Genomic DNA, 25,584 nt, shown 5'->3' with positions numbered 1-25,584 from the left:
GAGGGGCACGATCCAGCCTGTCACAGGTGGGACGGGCCTGTATTGCAGGGGCCAAGGGTGGCGGCTGGGGGCTGGAGAGGCGGCCACTGCAGGACAGAGCTTTGCATCAGCTCCAACGGAGAGAAGAGCCGAGCAGAAGAGCTTTACAAGAAGGCAAAACTCCCGGCTGATTTGGCGAAGGTGTAGATGGATAATCTCTGACAGTATCTGAACTTTGAGACGATATCATTTTTGCTATCTTTTCAGAATTCTGGACTCTGATTTGATGTTTGGCTGGCAGAGTTGAATCGACGGGGCTGTGAGTTCTCTTTCTGGAAGGTGAGCTGGGTGCTTTCAGGTGCGTTCCCACCTGCTCGTGGGGTTTCTTTTGCTTTTGTCTTGGAGTTTCATTTCCTCCCCACGGGTCAGAAGTCCGTGGAAGGAGTTGCTTCGCATTCTCAGGTGGGTCGGTGGGTTTTGGAGAAGGGAAAGGCCCCTCTGGGCCCTCACTGGGCCGCTGTGTGTCTGTGGAATGAGAAGTCTCAGGGAGGCCAGGCAGGGCTGGGCAGGGCTGGCAGGGCCGGGCTGCTGCCCTGACCGCTTGACCATGAGCCCCTGGAGCCTGCCCCCAGCTTACGGGGCGGACCCTCGGCTGAGACCCAGCCCCTCCCCACCCTCCCCCCGGCCACTCACACTTCGCCTCAAGACCCAGGAAGTTGTCCTCAGTTCAGGCAAATATTTCAAAACTCAGGGTCATAGGTAATGCGCCTTTTCTCTGTGTTTCCACAGTACCCCATGGGCCACCTCATTCATTCACTCACTCATTCATTCATTCATCAGGTATTTATTGGGCACCGACTACACACTAGGTACTAGTCTCAAAAATTGGCAGAAATCACAATTTTATGTTTCTAATCCTTTTGTCTGAAACCAACATTGTACCTAATGGCGAAGCTCGAGAACATTCCCTTTTGAGGTGGGGCCCAGGATGTGCTTTCTGATAATTGCTCCTGCTGCTCGGTCGAGCCCCTTCCCCTGGTGGGCTGGAGACGCCGCAGACCTCCTCTCCCGGATCCTACAGCTTCCCAGGCGCTTTCGGTTTAGAACCCTCTCGGTGGTGTTTAAGAAGCAGCGCCGTTTGCTCTGGGACTTTGATCCTGAACTGGACTTTTTCCCTCTTACCCCAAGAGCCGAGCAGAGCAGGCTGCCGGGGGCTGCTTCTCACTGCTCTCTTTTCCTCTTTCTACTTCAAAATGACACCCCCCCTTCTCACCCAGACCTTTGGGGGGCTCCCTCCTGCCTCCAGACCCCCGTGGTGAGGGAGAGGAGGCTGCTGAGCTGCTCCCGTGGAGGGTTTGGATGTTGATAAAGGGACTTTGTCTTCACAAAAGAGAGGCAGAGAATCAAAGAAGACAAACGACAACGTTGGAGTCTCGCCGTTTTGCAACCCCCTCGTGTAACAGGGGACCCAGGCGAACGTCATCGCTAACGGCCGACAGCACCCTCACGAAGCTTTCGGACACGAGTTGTTACATGTGGAAGTGGGAGGTGGGTGCCCGGGGTCCGCCTATAATAAAAACATACACTGGGTCCACCAAGTTTAGTTTTGGCCACAGAGTCATTTTTCTCTGGGGCATTTCACTGTGGGTTCTGATGCTTTTGATCCAACGGGAAGAGTTAAAATGTTTTCATGTCTTTGAAACACCAACTTTTACCATTTTTTGGTAATTTTTTTTTTTTTTTTTTTGTAACACCAACTCGAATCCCAGCTGAGAGAGCCTTTTGACCTCTCAGTGGTGGAGCTCCATTTTGGAATAAGTGATGCTCTTGGTTAAAGCGACAAGTAATGGAGTGAAGACGATGAACAACTGCGATGGCTGTGATTGGATATTATTACTCAGGGCAGACGGCTTGCTCGTCAGCGGCCTGAGCTGGGCTCCCCCGACACCCTTCCCAAGCACAGCTCCTTCTGTCCCACGATAGGAGACCTTGACCCCAGGTTTGCAGGTGGGGGCTGGGCAGAGTGGGGCTGGGATGCCAGCCAAGGGGGTCCCGTGAGCTCCTGTCAAGGCCAAGGTTGCTTGGCCTCAGCTGTTCGCCCACTTCCCTCTGCCCGTGTCTCTCTGCAGGGCATGGCACAGGCCGAGGGGACGTCCCGGCCTGGGGCCGCCCCGGGCCAACCCTCCGTCTTCAAGCTGGTGCTGCTGGGAAGCGGCTCTGTGGGGAAGTCCAGCCTGGCTCTCCGGTACGTGAAGAACGACTTCAAGAGCATCCTGCCCACCGTGGGATGTAAGTGAGGGGACAGCGCATCCTTTGCTAACCTCCTCAGGGAGGAGCCGCAGCCGCTGGCCCGTGTGCGGGTGGGCATGGGCGAGGCCTGCCTCAGGGTTTCCCACTCTCCGTGGCTCCCCACTGCCATCTCAGGGCTCGCCCAGCACGTGGGCACGAGGGTGAGGAGCCACCCACAGCCGGGCACGCATGCACTGGGGTCTGCTCTGCACCCGCAGCTCTGCCCAGTGGCAGGGGGGGTGGAGACTGAGCCCTGCACTTGCTTGGGGGCACGGGGCCCTGTTCGGGAGTGAGGGTCTCTGGTGCATCTTCCCCATGTTGGCACAAGACCGTACACACCTTGTGATACTATCACAACAACCTTTGGAGGTCAGTATTGTTATTCTCATTCTCCAGACAAGGAAATGGAACATTATTGCTCCTTTAAGACCTGCTTTGGGGGAAAGTGGTCGGTGGCAGGCAGACCCGTCCGTTCTTCTTTCTAATGCCTGCTGGTGTCTGGCTTTTGTCCAGAAAGTCTGCTCCTCCTGGGGGAGTGGGGAGCAGAGGCGCCAGTGGCCTGGAAGTGACAGTGGGGGGATGGCAGCCACCTGGGGGGCCAGTTGGGGATATATGAGGCAGCATCTGCAAAGGGCTGCAGGAGATGCTCAGTAAGTGTGGACTGAATGAGCAAACGAATGACCAGAGGCAGGTGGCTCATTTGCTCCAGTTTCGATGAAGTCACCTGCAGGATGGGGGCATAAATACCTTCCTTTGGTGGCTCTCCATGAAAGGGTGCCGTGACGTGGGAGGCCTGAAGCCAGCATCCTCATGGGCACCCCCTTTCACACAGACACCCACCCCAACCTCGACAGTGAGGGTGGAAGTGGGCCTGGCTTGTCCCATCTTCTAGACATTGACATGGACTCCTGGCCCTGCTCCCCCAGGGCGTCTGATTCCGTTCGGGGCTGTGGGTGGACCTCTGGATGTGGGGTGCCCTGTCTGGGGCCAGCAGTGGGGGTGTTACAGCCACACAGCCCCCCAGGCCAGTGCTCCCAGGGCCTCTCCCAGCAAGACGCTGCCCGTGTAGAGGTTGCAGGAGACGGGGCTGGAAATGTGATGGATGTGACAGATGGCCTCCGTGTGCCCGGAGCCGGAGCTGGGAAGTTAACTCTCCTTCCTGAAGCCACAGGACCGGGCTGGAGCAGAGCCCAAACGGGGATCCCAAGGGAGTGCGGTGTCCGAGAGGCTTGACCCTAAAGCTCCCGAAACTCCTGCCACTTCCCTGGCCTGGGCTGCTGCGGAAGGGCCTGGCAGGGGACGCGGGAGCTCCAAGAAATGACCGCTGTGGGCTGTGGGCTGGGGCTCGGCCCTCGGAGAGTGCCCCAAGACCCCCTGGGAGCCCTGCTGGCCCCAGCAGGGGAAGTGCAGGTGTTCCCTGTGCTGCCAACACTGTCTCAGTGGCATCTTTCGGGGCAATGCTGGCATCTAGTGTGCATTTGCTTGTTTGCCAGCAGAAGCCAAAGTTAATCCCTGACCTGCTGGAAGGGGAAGGTACAGACAGACAAACAGCCAGAAGCACGTTCGACTCAGCCAGCATCTCGCTTATCTTCTAAACAGAGAACTTGGCTGAGGGCACCGTGTCCCCCAAAATAATTCATCCATCTCATGTTCTCTTGTCACCAGCCATCAGGTTACAATTCTTACAAAAAAGGCTGGTGATACAGAGATGGTTGTAGTTAGCAGAATCAGCTGTTTACATAAACGAACTGGTTAAAAAACATTTTTATGATGTTAAAATTTAGTAGTCACCTTGTCATTGGGGATGATGAAATACAAGTTAGAAAGCAATCCCTTGTTAATTCTCATGCTATTTGTGACCCAATCTGGTTTTCCCAGCTCGTCAAGTGGAATGCCCCCAGCTTCCAGAGAACTGGCAGAGGGTGAGAAGGAGCTAGCAGGGGAAACTGAGGCAGCAGTTCACTGGCAGGGCTGGGGGCTGGAAGTGTCCCTTGTTTGCCGGGGCGCCCAGTACGTCTGCCGAGGGACAAGAGTGGGAAGGAGTGCTGGTTTGTGCCGCGATGGGGCTGCCATATAAAGCTGTGGGCCAGTGGACACCGGCTCCTGTGCCAGCCCATGAAAATGGACACTGTTGCATTCTAGAAACCTGATTCTAGAAACTCTGGTTCTTGGCCTGAACTGCCCCGTCTCCCCTACCCCACTTGTCGCCAGTAGCATCTTAGTCCAAATCTCTAAGTTGGTCGAAATGCTTGGAATTTTAAAATCACTTTTTGGCTTTAGAGAGGGAAGACAAAGTTCTGTGTTCTGTGATATCCAAATGTTGACTCACACGTCAGTGTCACTTGGACTGAAAACCAGACACCCCTCAGTAATGGGTGGGGATCTGGCATTGATTTAGACTTAACCACCCGCCGTCAATTTCAAAGTGAAAAAGGAAAATATCAGAAGGTGAGATTGCTAAATGGAGGAGGAAAATCTGAGTTTTATGACCAAGTATTCTCTGGCCATGAAACCTTTAAGATATGACCAAATTCAAATTCAGAAATATGATTTGAAATGATAGAAAAACAGGCAGAGATGAGGATCAGAGGTCAATTTCTTGGATAACAGACCTGGACGTGTGAAGGGGGCTGGAAGGGGACGGGACCTTCCCTGTTTTCTCCTGTAATTTTATATCCACCTGGGGAGAGAGTACAGTGATCTCAAGTTAGAGATGAGGAAAAGAGGTTTAGAAAGTTCAAGGAGATGGATCCATCCCCAGAGTTGCCGTGTTGAGTGGCTTATGTTCCGTTCAACCCCGACAGTAGCCCGGTTTGTGGGCAGACGTCTGCTACTTTCCAGCTGGAGGCTCTGGCTTCATTTGCACAGGACTCAAGTTCACGGTTGCCTGACTGAAGTTCGGGGTGCTGTGGGAAAGGCAGGGTGTGCAGGCAGGAAACCCCAGACGCCTCCGTTTAGGACACCCTCCCCCAGGGCCGATGCTCGTGAGAGAATCAAGGACTTACCCACCCAGGCGAAAACTCCCGGTTGCCCTGGCTCTTGTTCACTGTCCTTAGTGTGAGCATCTTTCATTTCAAACCTGTGCTACATCGGCCAGACCCGTCCCCATCAGACGCTGGACCCCGACCTCAAACCCCAAATCCAGGGTCCGGCAGGGACAGTGGCTTTGAGAGGCTCCTGTCCCTTGCCCCCACCGCTGCTTCCCAGCTCCCCATCTAGTTCTTAGGAGTCACACACTATGGGGGCAAAATATCTTGATTTTGTTAGCTATTTTAAAATCACATCACTTTGAAAAGCAAAGCTCAGGAGACAAGAACCTTCCAAGGAAAGGTGGATTGCCCAGTATTTTTTTTTTTTATTAAATTCAGTTTTATTGAAATACATTCACACACCATACAATCATCCATGGTATACAATCCACTGTCCACAGTATGATAACATAGTTATGCGTTCATCACCACAATCTATCTCTGAACATTTTCCTTACATCAGAAAGAACCAGAACAAGAATAAAAAATAAAAGTGAAAAACAAAAACACCCAAATCATCCCCCCATCCCACCCCATTTGTCCTTTAGTTTTTATCCCCATTCCTCCACTCATCCATACACTAGATAAAGGGGGTGTGATCCACAAGGTCTTCACAATCACACTGTCACCCCTTGTAATCTACATTATTATATAATTGTCTTCAGGAGTCCAGACTGCTGGGTTGGAGTTTGGTAGTTTCAGGTATTTACTTCTAGCTATTCCAATACATTAAAGCCTAAGAGGTGTTATCTATATAGTGCAATAAGAATGTCCACCAGAGTGACCTCTCGACTCCATTTGAAATCTCTCAGCCACTGAAACTATTTCATCTCATTTTGCATCCCCCTTTTGGTCAAGAAGATACTCTCAGTCCCACGATGCCGGGTCCACATTCATCCCCGGGAGTCATACTCTGCGTTGCCAGGGAGATTTACACCCCTGGGAGTCGGGTCCCACGTAGGGGGGAGGGCAGCGAGTTCACCTGTCGAGATGGCTCAGTTAGAGAGAGAGAGGGCCACATCTGAGCAACAAAGAGGTACTCAGGGGGAGACTCTTAGGCACCATTACATACAACTTTAGACTCTCCTTTGTGGTAATGAGCTTCATAAGGGCAAGTCCCATGCTCGAGGATTGCCCAGTATTTTAAATTCAAGTGTTTGGGGGTAGATCCTTCATTATGTGTGATTATTAAGCGGCACCATTAATGAATAAGACAAAGTCTCTGTCCTCAGCTGCTCATTGCTCACCGGGAGAGACAGAGAAACACCTGCTGCTACAGGTGCTTTTGGGTTTGTGCAGAGCAGGAGGGAGGCTGTGGACAGCGTCCTCGGGAGGGAGGGGCAGCTGGGCGGACGTCCCCGAGGCCCTCACTTGTAGTCCTTGGTGGACAGTAAGAGTCTTCTTGTCGGGGATGAGGGAGGCATGACAAGCAGAGGGGCCCACGTAGAGGAGGGAGGTGGGCTGGCAGGGAGAGGCCAGCGGGGAGGTGGAGTGGGTAGCAGGAGGCGAGGAAGGATGTAGACGGGGCTGCTGTGAATCCGGCCCTGCAGTTGAGCAGCCAGGGAATCAGAAAGTACCGACGGTCCTAGTGGCCCCAGAACTCAGCTGCATCCCTCGGAGCCGGCAAAGATGCGTCAGACTCCTGGTTACCAAAGATCCTTTCCATGTCACATGTAGCCAGAGATTGTTCCCCAAGAGTTTGGTCCCCAAGAGTTTTATTTTCCCACCCATAAAATCTGCAAAACATCCACAGAAAGTTATTTCTAAACCTTTGCTTTGTACGAAAGCCCTCATCTCCTAGCAGTAACTCTTTGTCAGCCTCCCTGATCCGTGGGCAGCAGGAAGCGGAGGGCTGGCTGGTCCGGGATGGTTTGCTGAGCCCAGGGCTTGTGCTGGTGCAACCCCAGCCGTGGGTGAAAACCTCGCCCGCTAAGTGCAGCTCCCTCTGGCTCCCTCGTCGCAGGTGCTTTCTTCACAAAGGTGGTGAGTGTGGGTGCTGCATCACTCAAGTTCGAGATCTGGGACACGGCTGGCCAGGAGAAGTACCACAGCGTCTGCCACCTGTACTTCAGGGGTGCGAACGCCGCGCTCCTGGTGTACGACATCACCAAGAAGGTGAGGGTCCGCTTGAGACCGTGTCCCACGTCTGCTAGCTCTCTGGCCTCTGCTGGTGCTTTATAAAGATGAAATCACCACAAGCAACAGAGAACACTCGAGAGCTGGTCACCACCTCCAGGAAGCCTTCCCTGTGTTGTTGGGTTTGTGCTCTCAATGGAGCTTTTGCAACAGGCTGTGCAGAGCACCACGTGGGCCACTTGCTGGTCCCCGAGTGCCCACTGAGCTGGTGGGGCGGGCGTCACAGAAACAGGACAGCAGCCCCTGCTTTCCCAGAATGTATCATCCAGGCAGCAGGAAGTGCAAGTAGGTGGACATGTAGCATGGAGCAGGATGAGAGGAGGACAGGGCTTTGTGGGGGTAGATGGGGGCACCAAGCCCAGCCGGGGTCTGGGAGGGTCCCTGCAGCAAGGCCCCTGAGCCGATACACAGAGGGAAAGCCATGCTGGGGGTGGGCATGGAGTGGTGAGCAGGAAGGAAAGTGTTTCAGCACAAGGGAACAGCACGTGCAAAGGCTGGGAGCTCAGAGACAGGGTGCTGGAGCCTTAGGGAGAGGTGAGTGGCAGCCCCACCTGTGCTGCAGGCAGGTGCTGCTCGATCGGCTCTGCAGCAGGGTGGGGAGGGGGCCTGTGGGGGCCAGGGCAGAGGCCCCTGCTAGCTGGTCTAGGGGAAACTGCAGTGAGGAGCAGGGTTTGGGGTGATGGGCACCCCCCAAAGTGTCCTGCACCAAATGGTCCTTTGAGGACAGGCAGAGGTGGAGGCCCCAGGGGCTCAGAGCCTGACCCCACATCCTTGGCCTCCAGCATCCTGGACCCTGTGAGGTGGGGGGCGGTGGGGAGGAGCTGGTGGGGCCCCGCGTGTGCTGGGGTGGGGGGGGGGCTGTCACGTGGCCACTGGCCCATGTGACAGGTACAAAGTGGCGCCACCACTAGTTCCTACAGGGGCCGACGCAAACCGCCCATAAGTTTCTTCCGGCCTGAATTATTTTGTAGGATTCCTTCCACAAGGCGCAGCAGTGGCTGAGGGACCTGGAGAAGGAGTTCCTCCCGGGGGAGGTCGTGGTGATGCTGGTGGGAAACAAGACCGACCTGGCCGGGGCGCGGGAGGTGACGTTCCAGGTAGGCTCCGGAGGCCGGCGCCGTGTCCCCCCGGAAGAGGGCAGAGCCCACGCCCCCGTGTGTGGTGGAGGGCAGGTGGGGATGCGGATGCGGGCACGGGGCTGCTCCTGCACACACGCAGGCACACCCCTCACTACACACACGCAGGTGCACACCCCCACTACACACACACAGGCACACACCTCACTACACACACACACAGGTGCACACCCATCACTACACACACGTGCAGGCGCACACCCCTCACTACACACACACACGCAGGCACACCCCTCACTACACACACACAGGCGCACACCCTTTACTATACACACACGCAGGTGCACACCCCCACTACACACACACATGCAAGCACACACCCCCCACTACACACACGCACAGGCACACACCCCCCACTACACACACGCACAGGCGCACACCCCCCACCACACACACGCTCAGGCGCACACCCCCACTACACACACACACAGGCACAACCCCTCACTATACACACACAGGCACACACCCCCACTACACACACACAGGTGCACACCTCACTACACACACGCAGGTGCACACCCTTTACTATACACACACGCAGGCGCACACCACTCACTACACACACGCTCAGGCACACACCCCCACTACACACACACACAGATGCACACCCCTCACTACACAGACATGCACACACCCCTCACTACACACACACACACAGGTGCACACCCCTCACTATACACACAGGCAGGCGCACACCCTTCACTATACACACATAGGTGCACACCCCTCACTACACACACACACAGGCACAACCCCTCACTATACACACGCAGGTGCACACCCCTCACTACACACACGCTCACGCGCACACCTCCACTACACACACACACAGGCACAACCCCTCACTATACACACACAGGTGCACACCCCTCACTACACACACACACAGGCACAACCCCTCACTATACACACGCAGGTGCACACCCCTCACTACACACACGCTCACGCGCACACCTCCACTACACACACACACAGGCACAACCCCTCACTATACACACACAGGTGCACACCCCTCACTACACACACACACAGGCACAACCCCTCACTATACACACGCAGGTGCACACCCATCACTACACACACACAGGTGCACACCCCTCACCACACACACGCACAGGCGCATACCCCCCACCACACACACGCGCAGGCACACACCTCACTACACACACGCAGGTGCACACCCTTTACTATACACACACGCAGGCGCACACCCCTCACTACACACACGCTCAGGCGCACACCCCCACTACACACACACACAGGCACAACCCCTCACTATACACACACAGGTGCACACCCCTCACTACACACACGTGCAGGTGCACACCCCCACTACACACACACATGCAGGCACACACACCCCACTACACACACGCACAGGCACACACCCCTCACTATACACACACACACGCAGGCACACACCCCTCACTACACACACACGCAGGCACACACCTCACTACACACACGTGCAGGTGCACACCCCCACTACACACACACACAGGCACAACCCCTCACTATACACACACAGGCACACACCCCCACTACACACACGCAGGCACACCCCTCACTACACACACGCAGATGCACACCCCCACTACACACACACACAGGCGCATACCCCCCACCACACACACACGCAGGCACACACCTCACTACACACACGCAGGCGCACACCCTTTACTATACACACACGCAGGCGCACACCCCTCACTACACACACACACGCAGGCACACACCCCTCACTACACACACACACAGATGCACACCCCTCACTATACACACGCAGGTGCACACCCCTCACTACACACACACACGCAGGCACACACCCCTCACTACACACACACACAGATGCACACCCCTCACTACACAGACATGCACACACCCCTCACTACACACACACACACAGGTGCACACCCCTCACTATACACACAGGCAGGCGCACACCCTTCACTATACACACATAGGTGCACACCCCTCACTACACACACACACAGGCACAACCCCTCACTATACACACGCAGGTGCACACCCATCACTACACACACACAGGTGCACACCCCTCACCACACACACGCACAGGCGCATACCCCCCACCACACACACGCGCAGGCACACACCTCACTACACACATGCAGGTGCACACCCCCACTACACACACACACAGGCACAACCCCTCACTATACACACACAGGTGCACACCCATCACTACACACACACACACAGACACACACCCCTCACTATACACACACCCCTCACTACACACACGCAGGTGCACACTCTTTACTATACACACACGCAGGCACACACCTCACTACACACACGCAGGTGCACACCCTTTACTATACACACACGCAGGCGCACACCCCTCACTACACACACGCTCAGGCGCACACCCCCACTACACACACACACAGGCACAACCCCTCACTATACACACACAGGTGCACAACCCTCACTACACACACGCGCAGGTGCATACCCCCACTACACACACACATGCAGGCACACACCCCCCACTACACACACGCACAGGCACACACCCCTCACTATACACACACACACGCAGGCACACACCCCTCACTACACACACATGCAGGCACACACCTCACTACACACACGTGCAGGTGCACACCCCCACTACACACACACATGCAGGCACACACCCCCCACTACACACACGTGCAGGCGCACACCCCTCACCACACACACACACACCCAGGCACACACCCCTCACTACACACACGTGCAGGTGCACACCCCCACTACGCACACACACGCAGGCGCACACCCCCCACTACACACACACACGCAGGCACACACCCCCACTACACACACGTGCAGGCGCACACCCCTCACCACACACACACACAGGCGCACACCCCTCACTACACACACACACAGGCACACACCCCTCACTATACACACACACAGGCAGACACCCCTCACTACACACAGACGCAGGTGCACACCCCTCACCTACACACACACCTCTCTCACACACACAAAGCATGTACCCCTCTCCAACACATGCACACACCTCTCTCGTACACACACATTCCTCCTAAACATGCACATGTTCACTCATACACAGGCGTGTGTACACAGTCACACATATACGCACACACTCATTTGTTCACACTCACACATGCACACACACATACATGAACACACACTAACTCATACAAGCACACGCACACATGCACATCTACGCATACACAGACACCTACTCACACGTTCTTTCACATACACACGCACACTCATATTCCACTCATACACAGGCGTGTGTACACAGTCACACATATACGCACACACTCATTTGTTCACACTCACACATGCACACACACATACATGAACACACACTAACTCATACAAGCACACGCACACATGCACATCTACGCATACACAGACACCTACTCACACGTTCTTTCACATACACACACACACTCATATTCTCATGCACACATTTTCCATCTGGATTTCCCTTTGGGTCAAAGACTTCTAGTTTCTCCTCTGGTGGGGCAGGCTGGGAGCACCCCCAGCCCAGGGGGAGCAGGCGGCAGGACCCCACTGTGCCCAGGCCCGGGCTGGGGGGGGCCCTCTCGCTGCTGCCTCACGGGGCCCTGGTGCAGGCCGCGCAGCCCTCCCCACCCCACCCACCCCACGCCACTCTCCTTTGAGTTCAGTGAATGACTAAGGAAAGGTCAAGCAAATCAGCCCAAGCTGCTCTGCCAGGAACCAAGCAAGGGATGGAAAATCCAAAACGTTGTAGTTCTTCTGTGAAACGACCCATGGCAGAGTCAATGCTGCGGGGAGACACACGCGAAGTGAGCAGGAGCCCCAAGTGGGAGTGAGGGATCTGCATGCGTGTGCATGCGTGTCGGAGGTGTGTGTGCAAGTGTGTGTGTACAGCAGACGTGTGTGTTTATACAGGAGGTGTGTGTGCATGTGCATAGGAAGTGTGTGTGCCCGTGTGTACAGGAGGCTGTGTGTGTGTGTGTGTGTGTGTGTGTGTGTGTGCATAGGCAGGGCTTGTGTCACAGGCAGAGGGCCCAGGAAGGGCACGTGAGCTACGTGGAGAAGCAGCGGGGCCTGCTGGAGCAGCCCGAGGTCAGAGCAGGGGCCCCAGCGTGCGCCCCCGAGTCTGGGGACTGTGTTCTGGGGCGGCAGGGCCCCTGGAGGGCTTTGAGGAGTGATTGTCAGATCAGGTCCTGAGGGTGGTTTAGGAGGCGCCCTTGGAGGCAGAGTAAGGGCAAGCTACAGACTTTTTTTTTTAGTTAGCAATTTTTTCTGTTTTTATTTTTAATATTAGCTTTTATGCAGAAGTAGCATATGTACCTTTTAAAAAAAATCAGTTTTTTTGAGATATAGTCACATACCCTACAATCATCCACAGTGTACAGTCAGTTGTTCACGGTACCATCATATAGTGTATTTTCATCACCACAGTCAATTTTTGAACAGTTTCATTATTCCAAAAAATAAAAAGAATAAAAAAACAAGTAAAGAACACCCAAAACATCCCATCCCCCCCATCCCTCCCTATTACTCATTTACTTTTTGTCCCCATTTTTCTACTCAACAGTCTATACACTGGATAAAGGGGGTACGAGCCACAAAGTTTTCGCAATCATGCAGTCACACTGTGTAAGCTTTACAGTTAAACAATTGTGTTCAGGAATCAAGGATACTGGGTTGCAGTTCGACAGTTTCAGGTATTTCGTTCTAGCTTTGCTAATACAGTAAAAACTAAAAAGGGATATCTATGTAATGCATAAAAATAACCTCCAGAATGAACTCTTGACTCCATTTGAAATCTCTCAGCCCCTGAAACTTTATTTTGTTTCATTTCTCTTCCCTCTTTTGGTCCGGGAGCCTTTCTCAATCCCACAGTGCCAGGTCCAGGCTCATCCCTGGGTGTCACGTCCCACATAGTGGGGAGGGCAGTGAGTCAATCTGCCAAGTTGGCTTATAGAGAGAGGCCACATGCAGAGAGTTTTTAAAATGAACTTTTTGGCTTTTCTTTGTAAAATAATTTCAAAATTACAAAATGTTGCAAAAATAGTCCAAAAAATTCCTATATGCCCTTTTCCCAGCTTCCCCAAATGTTACTTCACCACAGGGCAAATATCAAGAAGAGGAAGTTAACATTCATACAAGGTTAACCACTCCCCAGATCATGCTCAGATCGTACCCGATTTCCCCTGACGACCTCATCCTGGCCCAGAAAAATCTGACCCCACATTTGGCCACTGAGATCAGCTCCTTTGAGCGGCTCCGGGTTCGTGCCGCCCTGACCTCCCCACCCCCATTTCAGATCATGTCTTTACTTTCTGGCTGCCCGGAAGTTCCAGGCTCATCTTGTACTTTCTCTGCCCCAGCCCCAGAATCAGCCACTTTCCCAAGGAGCGCTGGTTCCTTCTATTGGAGAGGGAATCTGGAAACTAAGTTCCGGGCACTGGGCGTGTTCATTGCCCCAGGGTGAGATGAGCGTGGACTTGACTTTGGGGAACCCTTGGAGTCTGCTGGTCCAGTGGTCCCAGGACAAACCCTTACAGTGATGTCACCTGGAACCCACAGACTGGTGGGGCAAAAGGGATATTTGGGTTTCATTCATGTAACCCGGAGACATTGCTACTTGAAGTCACCAAGTTTTCAGGCTATACTGGGCCACCTGGTCCTTTAAACTTCAATTAATAATGGCCGCATCTCATGTGGTCCAGCAGGGGGAAGCCCAGTGTCACAGCCCATGACGGCTTTGCCAGTCCAGAGACCAAAGAAGACACCGGGTATTTTCTGATACATGAACTTTTATTCATGGCTTACCAGCAGGGTGAGAAGTCGTGAAGAGATCACAACGGCTCTCTGAGGCCGGGCGGGCATCGCATTCGCAGGGAAGTTGACTGTGCAATTAAAAGAGGACAGCAAGCCAGTTATAAGGGTTTAATACCAACGCATTCCTAAGGGTGGGACGCTTTGTAAATAACCACAAGAGTGATAACACTTGGGAGCCAGGAAGCAGGTATTTACATTTTGCTCTTTTGTGAGACCAAGAGTTTCTTACCGCCTGTTTATTTCCCATTTTACATTTTAAAGTTACTGTTCTAGTTTGCTATTGCTGCCAGAATGCAAAACACCAGAAATGGATTGGCTTTTATAAAGGGGGTTTATTTGGTTACACAGTTACAGTCTTAATGCCATACAGTGTCCAAGGTAACACATCAACAATCGGGTACCTTCACTGGAGGATGGCCAATGGCATCTGGAAAACCTCTGTCAGCTGGGAAGGCACGTGGCTGGTGTCTGCTCCGGAGTTCTGGTTTCAAAATGGTTTTCTCCCAGGACGTTCCTCTCTAGGCTGCGGTTCCTCAAAAATGTCACTCTTAGTTGCTCTTGGGGTGTTTGTCTTCTTTTAGCTCCTCCGGAGCAAGAGTCTGCTTTCAATGGCTATCTTCAAACTGTCTCTCATCTGCAGCTCCTCTCTTAGCTACTGTGTGTTCTTCGAAGTGTCCTTCTTGGCTGTGGCAAGCTTGCACCTTCTGTCTGAGCTTATATAGTGCTCTAGGAAACTAATCAAGGCCCAGGCTGAATGGGTGGGGCCACACCTCCATGGAAATTATCCAATGAAAGATCTCGCCCACAGTTGAGTGATCACATCTCCATGGAAACATCCAATCAAGAGTCTCCAACCCAATCAACACCGATACATTTCGTGCCTACATGAGACTGCATCAAAGATAATGGTGTTTTGGGGGATGTAAGACATCCAAACCAGCACAGTTACATTTTACCCTTTTTCTCTTTACTGGCTTATAAAAATGATAGATTAAACATCAGCTGCCTAGGTCATGCAGACTGCTGTGTGCCTAGGTCCACAGGCCTGTTCTGCTCAGGCCAGGGGGTGCCACACCCAGCAGCTCACCTGGGCAGGCTCAGGTATTTGTGTTGTGCCCTCAGTACTGATCAATATGGGGGTTCTGTGCCCAATGTGCACCAACCAGCCAGTTATGTCATACTGGAGTTTCAGAGAAAGAAAGTTCATTGCCATGTGCAAAGCAAGGAGATCAGAAGGCCAGTGGGCCGTAAAATCTGTCTCCCTGAACTGGAAAAACTTTCCGTGTTTTATGGCATTCACACAAAGGCAGGCAGGTGGGCTTTGGGTGACGATGAGGTCAGAGATGGTCTAACCACTGAGCATGTGCAGATGGATTACAGGCTCCGTTTATTTAAAGTTTGAGGTTTAGGCTACTGTGCATGTCAGGTGGGCCAACTCTGATTAGATCTGCCTTGGTTTAGCAAGGTAACTTAGGAATTTGGGTGGTCAGTTCTGGGTTGACTCAAATTAGTCAAAAAGGGGCCTTCATGCAAGGGCCCCTGACTTCAGGGGTCTACGTACAAGATAAGGGGATACACGGGGGGCCAGTAATGAGTTGTCTTGTTACTGTCCAGTTACTGCGTAAACATTATGCAGTTTCAAAACACAGCATCAGCATTAAAGAACTGAGGCATCTGGCTTACAGCCCAGTGAGTCACAACGGTTGGAGATACCTGCTTCTGGCTACTTCAAACGGCAAACAGACATCAAGGTTGTAATTCAGCGAGCTGCACAGTTGTTGGTATTTCCTTTTGCACTAAAACACATCTCTTAATTTTTCCATTACAAATCCCCCATTTTCTTTTGTCCATTCCCCAATCCTGAGGGATATTTGGGCAATGACCATTCTGGCTTCTTTGTGCTGAAAAGGGGCGATGTTTCATATCTTTAGGGGTTGGAGGAATTTTAGGGGTTGGAGGGTTTGGTAGGAGTTTTATTTGAACCGGCCTTACTTTTTTTGTGCGTCTGGGTTTTCCTTCAGCCCTTGCCTCTGGCTTCACCGCTCTCAGGATGGCTTCAGGGACGGGAATGGTCTGCTCATCTCGCTCATCTCCTTCAACAACTTCTTAGACTGCACCTGCACATACTCATACGCCCTGACTTCAGGTTTCAGCTGGACTATTAATTAATTAATTAATTAATTAATTTTTTGCTTCTCTAAGTTCAGCATGGCCGAGATAGAAAGCAGAGACAAGTTTAAAAATGAGTATATGCTTGTAATTATCAGTAAAAATATCATTAGGCCCACTTCTAATATAGAACAGAACCAAGATCCTATTCCTTAAGGAAACTGACTAAACGGATCAAAAATGCCAAAGGAGGGAGGACTGGTGTCTATTGAATTAATCTGATTTTTCATATGTTGAATAGTCTAGTTACATTATCAGATTCATTGGGTTTTGGTACAACATTCAGTTTTTATTATAGCACATGCTTCTTCCCGAGAGGCTGTTAAAATATCACATGCCGTGCAGTTTTGCAGCACTGTTTTATGCATTAAAGTCGTTTCAGTAATTAGAAGAGATATACCGTTGAGGCTGTCCTCAAAGCTTGTTGTGTAAAATTGCTTGAGGCTTCCATTCTAAGTATGACATCTTCTGTATCGAGTGATGGTAGAAATAAAGCTGCTGGGTAGTCAGACCTGTGGACTTGGACCTCAGCCATCTGGACTTTAATAAGGGTGGACTTGCTGCTGGTGGTAGTTTTGTGAGTATTTCCTTGAGCCCAGGGTCATCCTAAAGCACACTGACCTATCCACCTGGGGTAAACAAGGCTGTCAGTTGGTGCTGCATGTTCGTTGGGTTCCATTTGGAGCTACCTAGAAAATGCCAGCCCTGGTGAGTCGATCTGTCCCAAACCAATCATTTTCTTGTAATATCCTGGTTTGGAGACACTTTTCTGGAGGTGCCCATCCCATTTCCCTGGTATTGTAAGGGCTGTGTTGTTTGGAATGGTTCCATTTTTCCCAAAAAACAAATATTATCTGACTTAATCTGCCATACCCTGGTGTAAGCCAAGCCATGCTGTCCCAAAGCTGTAAGTACCCCTCCTTTCTCCTATTTGTTAAAGATTCAGCCCCATCATCTAAATGGGTTGCCTGTTGGAAGGCTTTCTCTATGGTCATATTATAGGAAAAGGCAGTTTGGTGTCCTGGGGCTTCTAAATCAACCAGCCATTTCTTGGATCGGCATTAGTTATGTTTGGGGTATTTAGGATTCTTGTTTGTTTTTGCATCTTTTTAAAATTAGTTCCCTGGAGAGGTGATATCCACCAGGGTAACCCAGAAACACTAGACATGGGTAATTGGCCACATACCCAATAATCTGATTGGTTTATAATGGTTGCATAAAAGTGTGCTCATTGTAAAAAGACATTCGTGTTTGGTGGCATCTCAGCTTCTTGGGCTATACTGTAGCAGGAATACAGTACAAGGCTATGATTCCAAAGATACATATTGGGAGAGGTTACTTTTGTAGTATAATGTTCAATTATCTACTGGCTACAGGTGAAATTGTTCCAACCTTTAGGCAATATACATCTATCCATTAATATTTTGAATATGATTCCTAGTACTCCAGCAAAGGGTGCTGAAATACATGGACCATCAGATCCGTCAATATTTATCATTTCTTACCTGGTCTCCTGAGGATGTATTGAAGTCTTCTAGGGGCTCACAGTGATATCTGGCTGCTGGAGGTCGGTCATTCCTCTTCCTTGGTGTTTATGGTAATTTGATTTTTGGTGTCTGTTCTGTGAGGAAGTCTAGGAGAGAAAGCAAGGTTAGGAGGTGCAATTTTTACTCGACTGTGGTGTAATCCTGGTTTCACTCCCATTCGTTTGACAGAGGAGTGAGTAGTTAATAAAACCTTGTAAGGACCTTCCCACTTTGCTTCTAATTGATCAATTGCACGTTGACGTTCCCATTTCTTTAGAAGGCTCAAGGTGATGCAAGGGGACATCTGCGGGAAAAGAGCGCCGTCTAGGGGCGTACTGGGGAACTGCCTCGAATGTAGCTCCTAATGACTGAATATTTTCCTGTTTCTAATTCAGTCCAGATACACATGCCCATTGTTTCAGGAATCGTCTTCCGTACACCATTTCAAACGGGCTCAGAAGGCGCCTGCTTCTGGCTGCCACTCTTACCTGCATCAAAGCCACTGGAAGTGCCTTATCCCAGGAGAGGTTTGTTTCTTGACAGTTTCACTATTGTTTTCATCAAGGTAGGATTCATCTTCTGTTTTTCCTGTGGATTAAGGACCCCTGATGCCTGCAGCTTGCTCAAGGCTCCTGACAGTTCCTGCGAAATGTTTGACACAGAAGTCCCACCATTATCACATTGTACTGAAAACGGTTGTCCAAACCTTGGACTCTCTCAGGAGTGCCTTGGCTACTTCTGAAGCTTGTTCCGTTCTGCAGGGAAGGGCTTCCACCCACCCGTTTAATGTCTGTATAAAAATAATCTGACATTTATAATTTCCACAAGCCTTAGGCATAACGGTAAAGTCCATTTGCCAACCTACCCCTGGGGTCGTGCCTGGCTTTCTCACTGGCAATATTGGAGCATTATACGGTGATTGACAGGGGCCGTATTAGTTGATATTTCAAGAATGTCTTTACCAATGGAGCAATTACTTCTCTAGATTCTAATGTAAGTGGATTCTGTTTAACACGGCTTGTTGGAGTTTTATTTGAACCGGCCTTACTTTTTTTGTGCGTCCGGGTTTTCCTTCAGCCCTTGCCTCTGGCTTCACCGCTCTCAGGATGGCTTCAGGGACGGGAGTGGTCTGCTCATCTCGCTCATCTCCTTCAACAAACAGCCGTGCAGCTTCCTTGCACAGGCTTGTCCTGGAGGCCGTTCAGTTGATGATCTGGAGAGCAGGTGGTTTGAGCATCTGATTTGGTTAACAGGTCCCTTCCCAGCAAGGGGACTGGACATCCAGGTACACACAGGAAACCATGCTTTAGATTTGTGGTCCCAATGAGACATTCTAGCAGTTGCAGAGATGGTTTATTTGCATTTTTACCTGATACTCCTATTACAGTAGCTGATTGGCTGCAAATAGTATTAGTTTTTTTTTTTTTATTTTATACTGAATAAGTGGCTCTGGTATCAACAAGAAAGTTAATTGTTTTCCCACCTGCACGGTTACTCGAGGCTCCTGGTGGGAGATTGAGAGAAGCGAATGTTTCTCCGGGTAGAGCCCCTCATTCCAGGTGGCTGGGGCGTCTTGTTGGGGCATCTGGAATTTGGGTTCCCAGCTTCCCTAGGGGTTTTGCCCCAGGGGCACATTGGTTAGTTTCTAATTTCTTAGGAACCTCTCCTGTCCCTTGGAGGCAGGGGGTGGAGTGGGCGAGGGGCCCAGGGGTCTTACCTTCCTGCCGTTGTCTCGTCCTGGCGGCCCTTGGGTCACTGGAGCCCCGAGAAGGGCTGTTTGTCTGGTGCGGAGCCAATCTTCAAGCCTGGCTGGCTTTTTGAAGTGCCTGTCCTCTTCAGCTTGGTGCCTGTTCTTATCAACTTAAAGGCGATTTCAACCAGCCTGGAGACAGGCAATCTTAGTCTTCCATCAATTTCCTCACATCAGGAAAACTGCGGGTGATAAATGTCATGTTTATGTTTCTGGCGTGCTCTGGGCTTTCTGGACCATATCTGTGTATTGCCTGTGTGTGTTGTACATTCTTTCCAAGAAAGCTGATGGGCTTTCCTTGGGTCCTTGTATTACCTCATTCAGTTTCTGTAAATTTATGGGCTCTGGAGCCCCTTCTGCAGACCCACAAAAGACATTTCTGGCAGTGTTCTAACTTAGCCCAAGCACCGTCACTACTGGGATTCCATTTAGGATCCCTTATTGGTACCCAGAATCTATGGGGCATCCAGGATTTTCTCTCTGCTTTCTGTCAGCTTCCTGCTTTTCTTTTTCTGCTGTCATTTTCTGTTCTTCTCCTGTTATCAGGGTATTCAATAAATTTTGATTATCAGCCCAATTTGCGTTATTGGGTTGCAAATATTGAGAAAACTAGATCTTTCATTCTCTTTGGGTCCTCTCTAGAGAATGGAGTATTATTCCTCCAAATTGTAAGTCTGCTGTAGAAAAAGAGAAGTGTGCACAAGTACAAATCCTCTGGGGCTTCCCTGCTCATCCATTCCGACGGGTCCTCTCTGGAAAGGCAGAAGTGTAGAGGGGGGCTTAGCTGTGGGTTTAGAGAGCTGCCCTGGCCAAATGGAGGCCCCTGTGGGGTCTGGGCAGGGGGAGGCCATTTCTACTCTAGGCTCTTTGGTTTCTGGTAAAGGGGTGACAGTGGGGCCTCCTCCTCCAATTCCTCGGCCCCTTGGTTATAGGGTGGGGTGGAGCGGATGGAGGGTTTAGTAGAGATTCAATAGGATCCTCCAGGTTAGAGTCAGGAAAGATGGTCTTTTTCTCCCTCACAGCTTGCACAGATAAAATTTTACATTTTCTTAACAATACTGCCATCTGCTGTAGGCAGAGATTGAACTTGCATATTTCATCCCATTTCTGCTCTCTTTTAGAACAGTTCTAGTTGCAATAAGGTGTTTTTCTCTACAGAACCATTTTCAGGCTATTTTCTACCTGATTCCAAATCATACTGAAGCCAGACCCCGTTTCAGAAATACACCGTCTGCTGCTTCTTCATGGGTTCATAACCTAAATCTTCCCAGTTTTTCAGAGTGCAGCCCAAAGGGGAACATTCCGGAATGTTGCTAGAATTAGAGTTTCCCATTTTAAAAAGTTTAGCAACAATGCAAATTCACTGATACACACAAAATACACTCACTTTAAGCAAATTCTCTAAACAATTAAGCAGTTACTCACTGTATCTTCATCATAAGAATACATTTAATGCACAAGAATACACCCAATACTCACCCCAGGCCCACACAGGATCTTCTCAAAAGATGCAGGAAGGTGAAGTGGTCAGAGCAAGGGGGGGTTGTCAGGAAGCGGGACCTCGGGCCTTGAACCCTGGTCTGGGGGCTTCAAAGCCCCACACTCTCTTTCTGATCTACCTCCATCCTGATGACTGCTCACCCACTTGGATGTCCGGACCTGGAACCGTTTCTCTCTTTGAAAAGCTGAAGGACCGATGAGCCCGGGATGGTGGAGGGCAGGATCAGCTCGGCTGCCGAGCCTCTAGACTAGCACTAGCAGCCACTGGACTCGATGGCTGTGCTCTCCTGCCTGCTGGGGCTCCAGAACTTTGGGCAGCCGGGCTCCTTAGGAACCTCTTGGTCCTATCTGAGTCTCCAATCGATGCTGATCAATACAGGGGTTCTCTGCTGATGTGCACAGAAGAGTACATTGTCACACCAGAGTTTCAGAGAGAGACAGAGTTCGTTGCCAAGCCCAAAGCAGGAGATCAGAAGGTCAATGGGCCGCAAATCTGTCTCTCAAAACTGGAGAAACTTTCAGTGTTTTATAGCATTCAAACAATAATGACAAGGCAGGCTTAGGGTGATGACAGGATTAGAGATGGTCTGATCACCGAGCATGCACAGATTGATTACATGCTTGATTAAACTTTAAGGTTTAGGGTACTGTGTATGTCAGGTGGGCCAACTCTGATTAGAGCTGCCTTGGTCTAACAAGATAACTTAGGAACTGGGGTGGTCAGTTTTTTGTTGACTCATATTAATCAACAAGGAGACTATGTACAAGGGCCCCCAACTTTAGAGGGCTACATACAAGATAAGGGGATACAAGCAGGACCAATAATGAGTTGTCTCGTTGCTGTCCAGTTTCAAAACACAGAATCAGCATTTAAGAAGCACAGTGTCTGGGTTACAGCCCAATGAGTTACAACAGGTAGAGAGATCTGCTTCCGGCTACTTCAAAAAGCAAACAGACATCGAGGCTACAGTTCAGTGGGCTGTCACAGCTATTGGTATTTTCTTTTGGACTAGAACACAATTGTTAATTTTTCAGTGACCCTCCGGTGTCCAGAGTTCTCCACTCCACTCTCGTTCCCCTCCTGTGGGTTTTCTCTGCCTCCCCTACTCAGTAACCAGGAGGAACTTCTGGTCCTTCCCTCATAAGGCTAATGTTAATGCTAAGTTAACGCTAAGTTAGTGTTAAGTTTTTTTTTTTTTTGTCCTCCAGTTATTTTATTTCAGGTTTTTTAACATGGAATACATCAGAAGCACTTACAGATCTTTGGGGAAAACCACTTTACAGAGTTGGGAGGAGGATCACAAGGGGTCTCTGCCGATGAATACTGTGGAGATGTGTGCATCTGCAGGCGTTAGCGAGCTCCGTGATGGTGTGATCCTCCCTCTTCGTGTGGTCCAGGGCTGCTGACACGTGCCCTTCCGTAGGCCCAAGGTCAACTGGGTGACAGTAGACAGGTTTCCGTAGCATCCTCTAACCTTTTGTTCTCCCCCAGAGGCATTTATCAAAGGACTCACTGACAGGCCCGTCCATCGCTTGATTGATTCGTGCAGCCGCCACCTGCTCGGTCCCTGCTCTGGGCCAGCCCCCCCTCACCCCCCAGCCCACTCTGCCCTGGTCGGTGAAGGCCACAGCCCTCCCGGCACTCGTCCCGCCTTCAGGGTCCCCATCGGAAACTCCTGGGGTTCGCTGGCTTGTCCTTGTTCAGTGATGAGGGGGCTCACTCCGAGGCAGGGCCCGGGTGGGCTCCCACCAGGCCCCTCCCCGCCCCCTCCTGTTTTTCAGTTCTTAGTTGGTTTCTTTGTCCAAATGTCAAAGCCGGCCCAGGCCAGAGTGCAGTGGTGGGCGGGAGCCAGGCTGGCTGAAGGCGCTTTTCACTCTCAGCAGGACAGGAAGGCCCTTTCTAGCTCCCCAGGAGCCCCTTAAATTCACAACCTGGGGGGCCTGTGACAAAAGAGATTTGCTCTCTCCTGGTTCTAGAGGCCAGAAATCCGAAATCATGGGGTCGGTAGTGCCCTGCGGGTGCTTCCTGGCTTCTAGTGCCTGGTGGTGGCCGGAGGTCCTTGGCTTGCAGCGGCCTCACCCATCCCTGCCCGTCGTCTCGTGTCCTCGGCGCATCCGTCTCTGCATTTCTAGGTCTGTTTGCTGATCAGGACACTGGTGCTATTGGATGTAGGGCCCCCCCTGCTCCGGTGTGGCCTCAACTTACCTAATTCTATCCATAAAGATCCTAATTCCAAATGAGGTCACATGCACAGGTGCCATGGTTGGGGCTTGAACATGTTTTGGGGGACGCAGTTCAACCCACTATGACCCCCTCCCAGTGTCCAGCACCCCTCAAGCACCCCTGTTCTGGTGAGTGTGCCCCCTGCCTTCCCAGGGGGGCTGAGAACCAGGCCCCAGACAAGCAGAAATGTGGGGGCATCAGAAGCCCACAGCTGGCTGTGTGTCCTGGGACTCCGTGTCAGAGGGCAGCTGAGTGCTCTCAGGACACTCCCCCAATAAGTAACTGTGGGTTTTGGTGGCTGTGTCCCTCAGGAGGGGAAGGAGTTTGCTGAGAGCAAAAGGCTGCTCTTCACGGAGACCTCGGCCAAGCTGAACCAGCACGTGGCGGAGACATTCAGTGCTGTGGGTGAGCGATGGGCCCCGCCATGGACAGGGAGAGTGGGGGACGGGGGTCTTATCCCTGGACATTCTTCCCTGGGTTTTCTCCTTGGGCGTCCTGACCTGGAAGGAGCCCAGAGAGGCCAGGGGGCCTTGTCCTGTGGCTCTGGGTCAGTGTCAGGGAGGGGTGGGGTCCTGGGAAGGGCTGTGGCCTGCAGGGTGTGCGCCGGGCCGGGCCTTCCCTCGCCAAGCTGACCCTCCTCCTCTGTCTCCCACAGCCTGGGAGCTGCTGCGAAAAGAAGAAAGAGAGGCCCGGGCTTGGCAGGGGGATACACAGGTCGTTCTGAACCAGGAGCCCACCAGACAGGCCAAATGCTGTGCCCGCTAGAGGCGGCCACTCCCCGAGGCCCAGCCGCCCGAGTGGGCCACTGCTGTCCCCGTGGTGGTAGCTCCTGATTCCAATTCACCATTGACGCTGGATCGTTCCGGAGTGCCACAGGTCCCAGAGACACTGCACCTTTACAACAAACACTTCCCAAAGCTGGCGGGCATGGTTCTGGAAGGATCTGGGACACACAGCTCCCAGAGGGGCGTAGCCTGCCCCACTTCAAGGACTAGTCAGGAAGCGGCTCCATCTAGTCCCCAGTGCCCGGGGCCTCTGCTTTCCCAGCTGCCTGCCCCACAGGGACGCAGAGGAATTAAAGGGTCAGAGGAAGCCAGGATAGGCAAGATGCGTTATCACTGTGAACCGTGGAGGGATGTCGGGCCCCTGGTGGCGGTGGGGGTGCCGGCTCCGGGGGCCTGGGCCAGCTGCTTCCGAGAGGGCAGGTGAGGGGGGCCGTGGCAGTGCCAGGGAGAAATGGAGCGGATGATGGAGAGGGACACGAAGCCCTGGGGACTGACAGACGGAAGGTGTCAGACGGAGGACATTGGGGCGGGCGCCCGTCCCTCCCCTTTCTCCTCCCTGGCTGTGAATTTCAAGAACAATGCTCGTCCCAGGAGTCCGGGGCTGCCAGCCTGATGTGCACGTGGTGCAGCATCTGCATCTCCCTCTAAAACATAAACCGCTTTCTGTCGTCTGCCTTTGCTGGGGTCTGCAAGGTCAGGGGGGACGCGGGGTCTGATTGTGCTGTCACAGTTTATTTCTTCACGGATTCTCAGGGGCTCAGGTTAAGTAAATGAGACAGGCCCACGAGGCAGGCTGTGACGAAGGTGAGCCACGGGTCATTTCTTTGGACAGTAACAGAGTGTGTCCCCCCGGCATCCACCTGCCCTTTCAGGGAAAGTGAGGTACCCTTCTGGGAGGTGAGCCCCAATAACTTCCGTCTGCTGCGCCTCTCTCTTGACACCTGACATGGCAAATTAAAGGTATTTCAAATATGGCCATTTTTTTTTTGCTTGGGGAGGGGGTGAAGTTAGCTTTCACCCTTGCACCTGGGACTATGGTAAGCAGGTATGAAATTGTACATGATGAAACACTGTCATCTACCTGGAACAGGTGGCACCTGCAAGGATAAGGGGAGGACAAAGACAAAGGCTCCTTGCCCTTCAACTCTGAACTTCTCGGCATCCTGCACCAAAAGGGAGGCACACGTGTTTCTGGAGGTCTGTGCTGGGAGCTCCGGGTGCTCCCCCAG

The 25,584-nt window shown here is 51.9% G+C and overlaps 1 protein-coding gene across 4 annotated transcripts; it reads left to right on the top strand.

Moving 5' to 3' along the window:
- Positions 1 to 36: 36 nt before the first annotated feature.
- RAB17 (RAB17, member RAS oncogene family) lies at positions 37 to 25,329 on the top strand. Of its 4 annotated transcripts, XM_037849842.1 has the most exons (7): positions 37 to 318; positions 1,257 to 1,527; positions 2,109 to 2,268; positions 7,261 to 7,412; positions 8,405 to 8,530; positions 23,882 to 23,975; positions 24,226 to 25,329. In XM_037849842.1, the coding sequence occupies exons 2-7, from the start codon at positions 1,339 to 1,341 to the stop codon at positions 24,333 to 24,335; spliced, it is 831 nt and encodes a 276-aa protein (XP_037705770.1). In that variant the 5' UTR covers positions 37 to 318; positions 1,257 to 1,338; the 3' UTR covers positions 24,336 to 25,329. The 4 variants fall into 4 exon arrangements, with proteins under 4 accessions (XP_037705770.1, XP_037705773.1, XP_037705771.1 ...); XM_037849845.1 differs by lacking the exons at positions 23,882 to 23,975; positions 24,226 to 25,329 and adding an exon at positions 23,324 to 23,870; XM_037849843.1 differs by lacking the exons at positions 23,882 to 23,975; positions 24,226 to 25,329 and adding an exon at positions 18,662 to 23,316.
- The last annotated feature ends 255 nt before the right edge of the window (positions 25,330 to 25,584 follow it).

Source organism: Choloepus didactylus, chromosome 9, assembly GCF_015220235.1.
Source record: "Choloepus didactylus isolate mChoDid1 chromosome 9, mChoDid1.pri, whole genome shotgun sequence".
Classification (NCBI taxonomy): Eukaryota; Metazoa; Chordata; class Mammalia; order Pilosa; family Megalonychidae; genus Choloepus; species Choloepus didactylus.
This window is presented reverse-complemented; position numbering and strand designations above follow the sequence as displayed.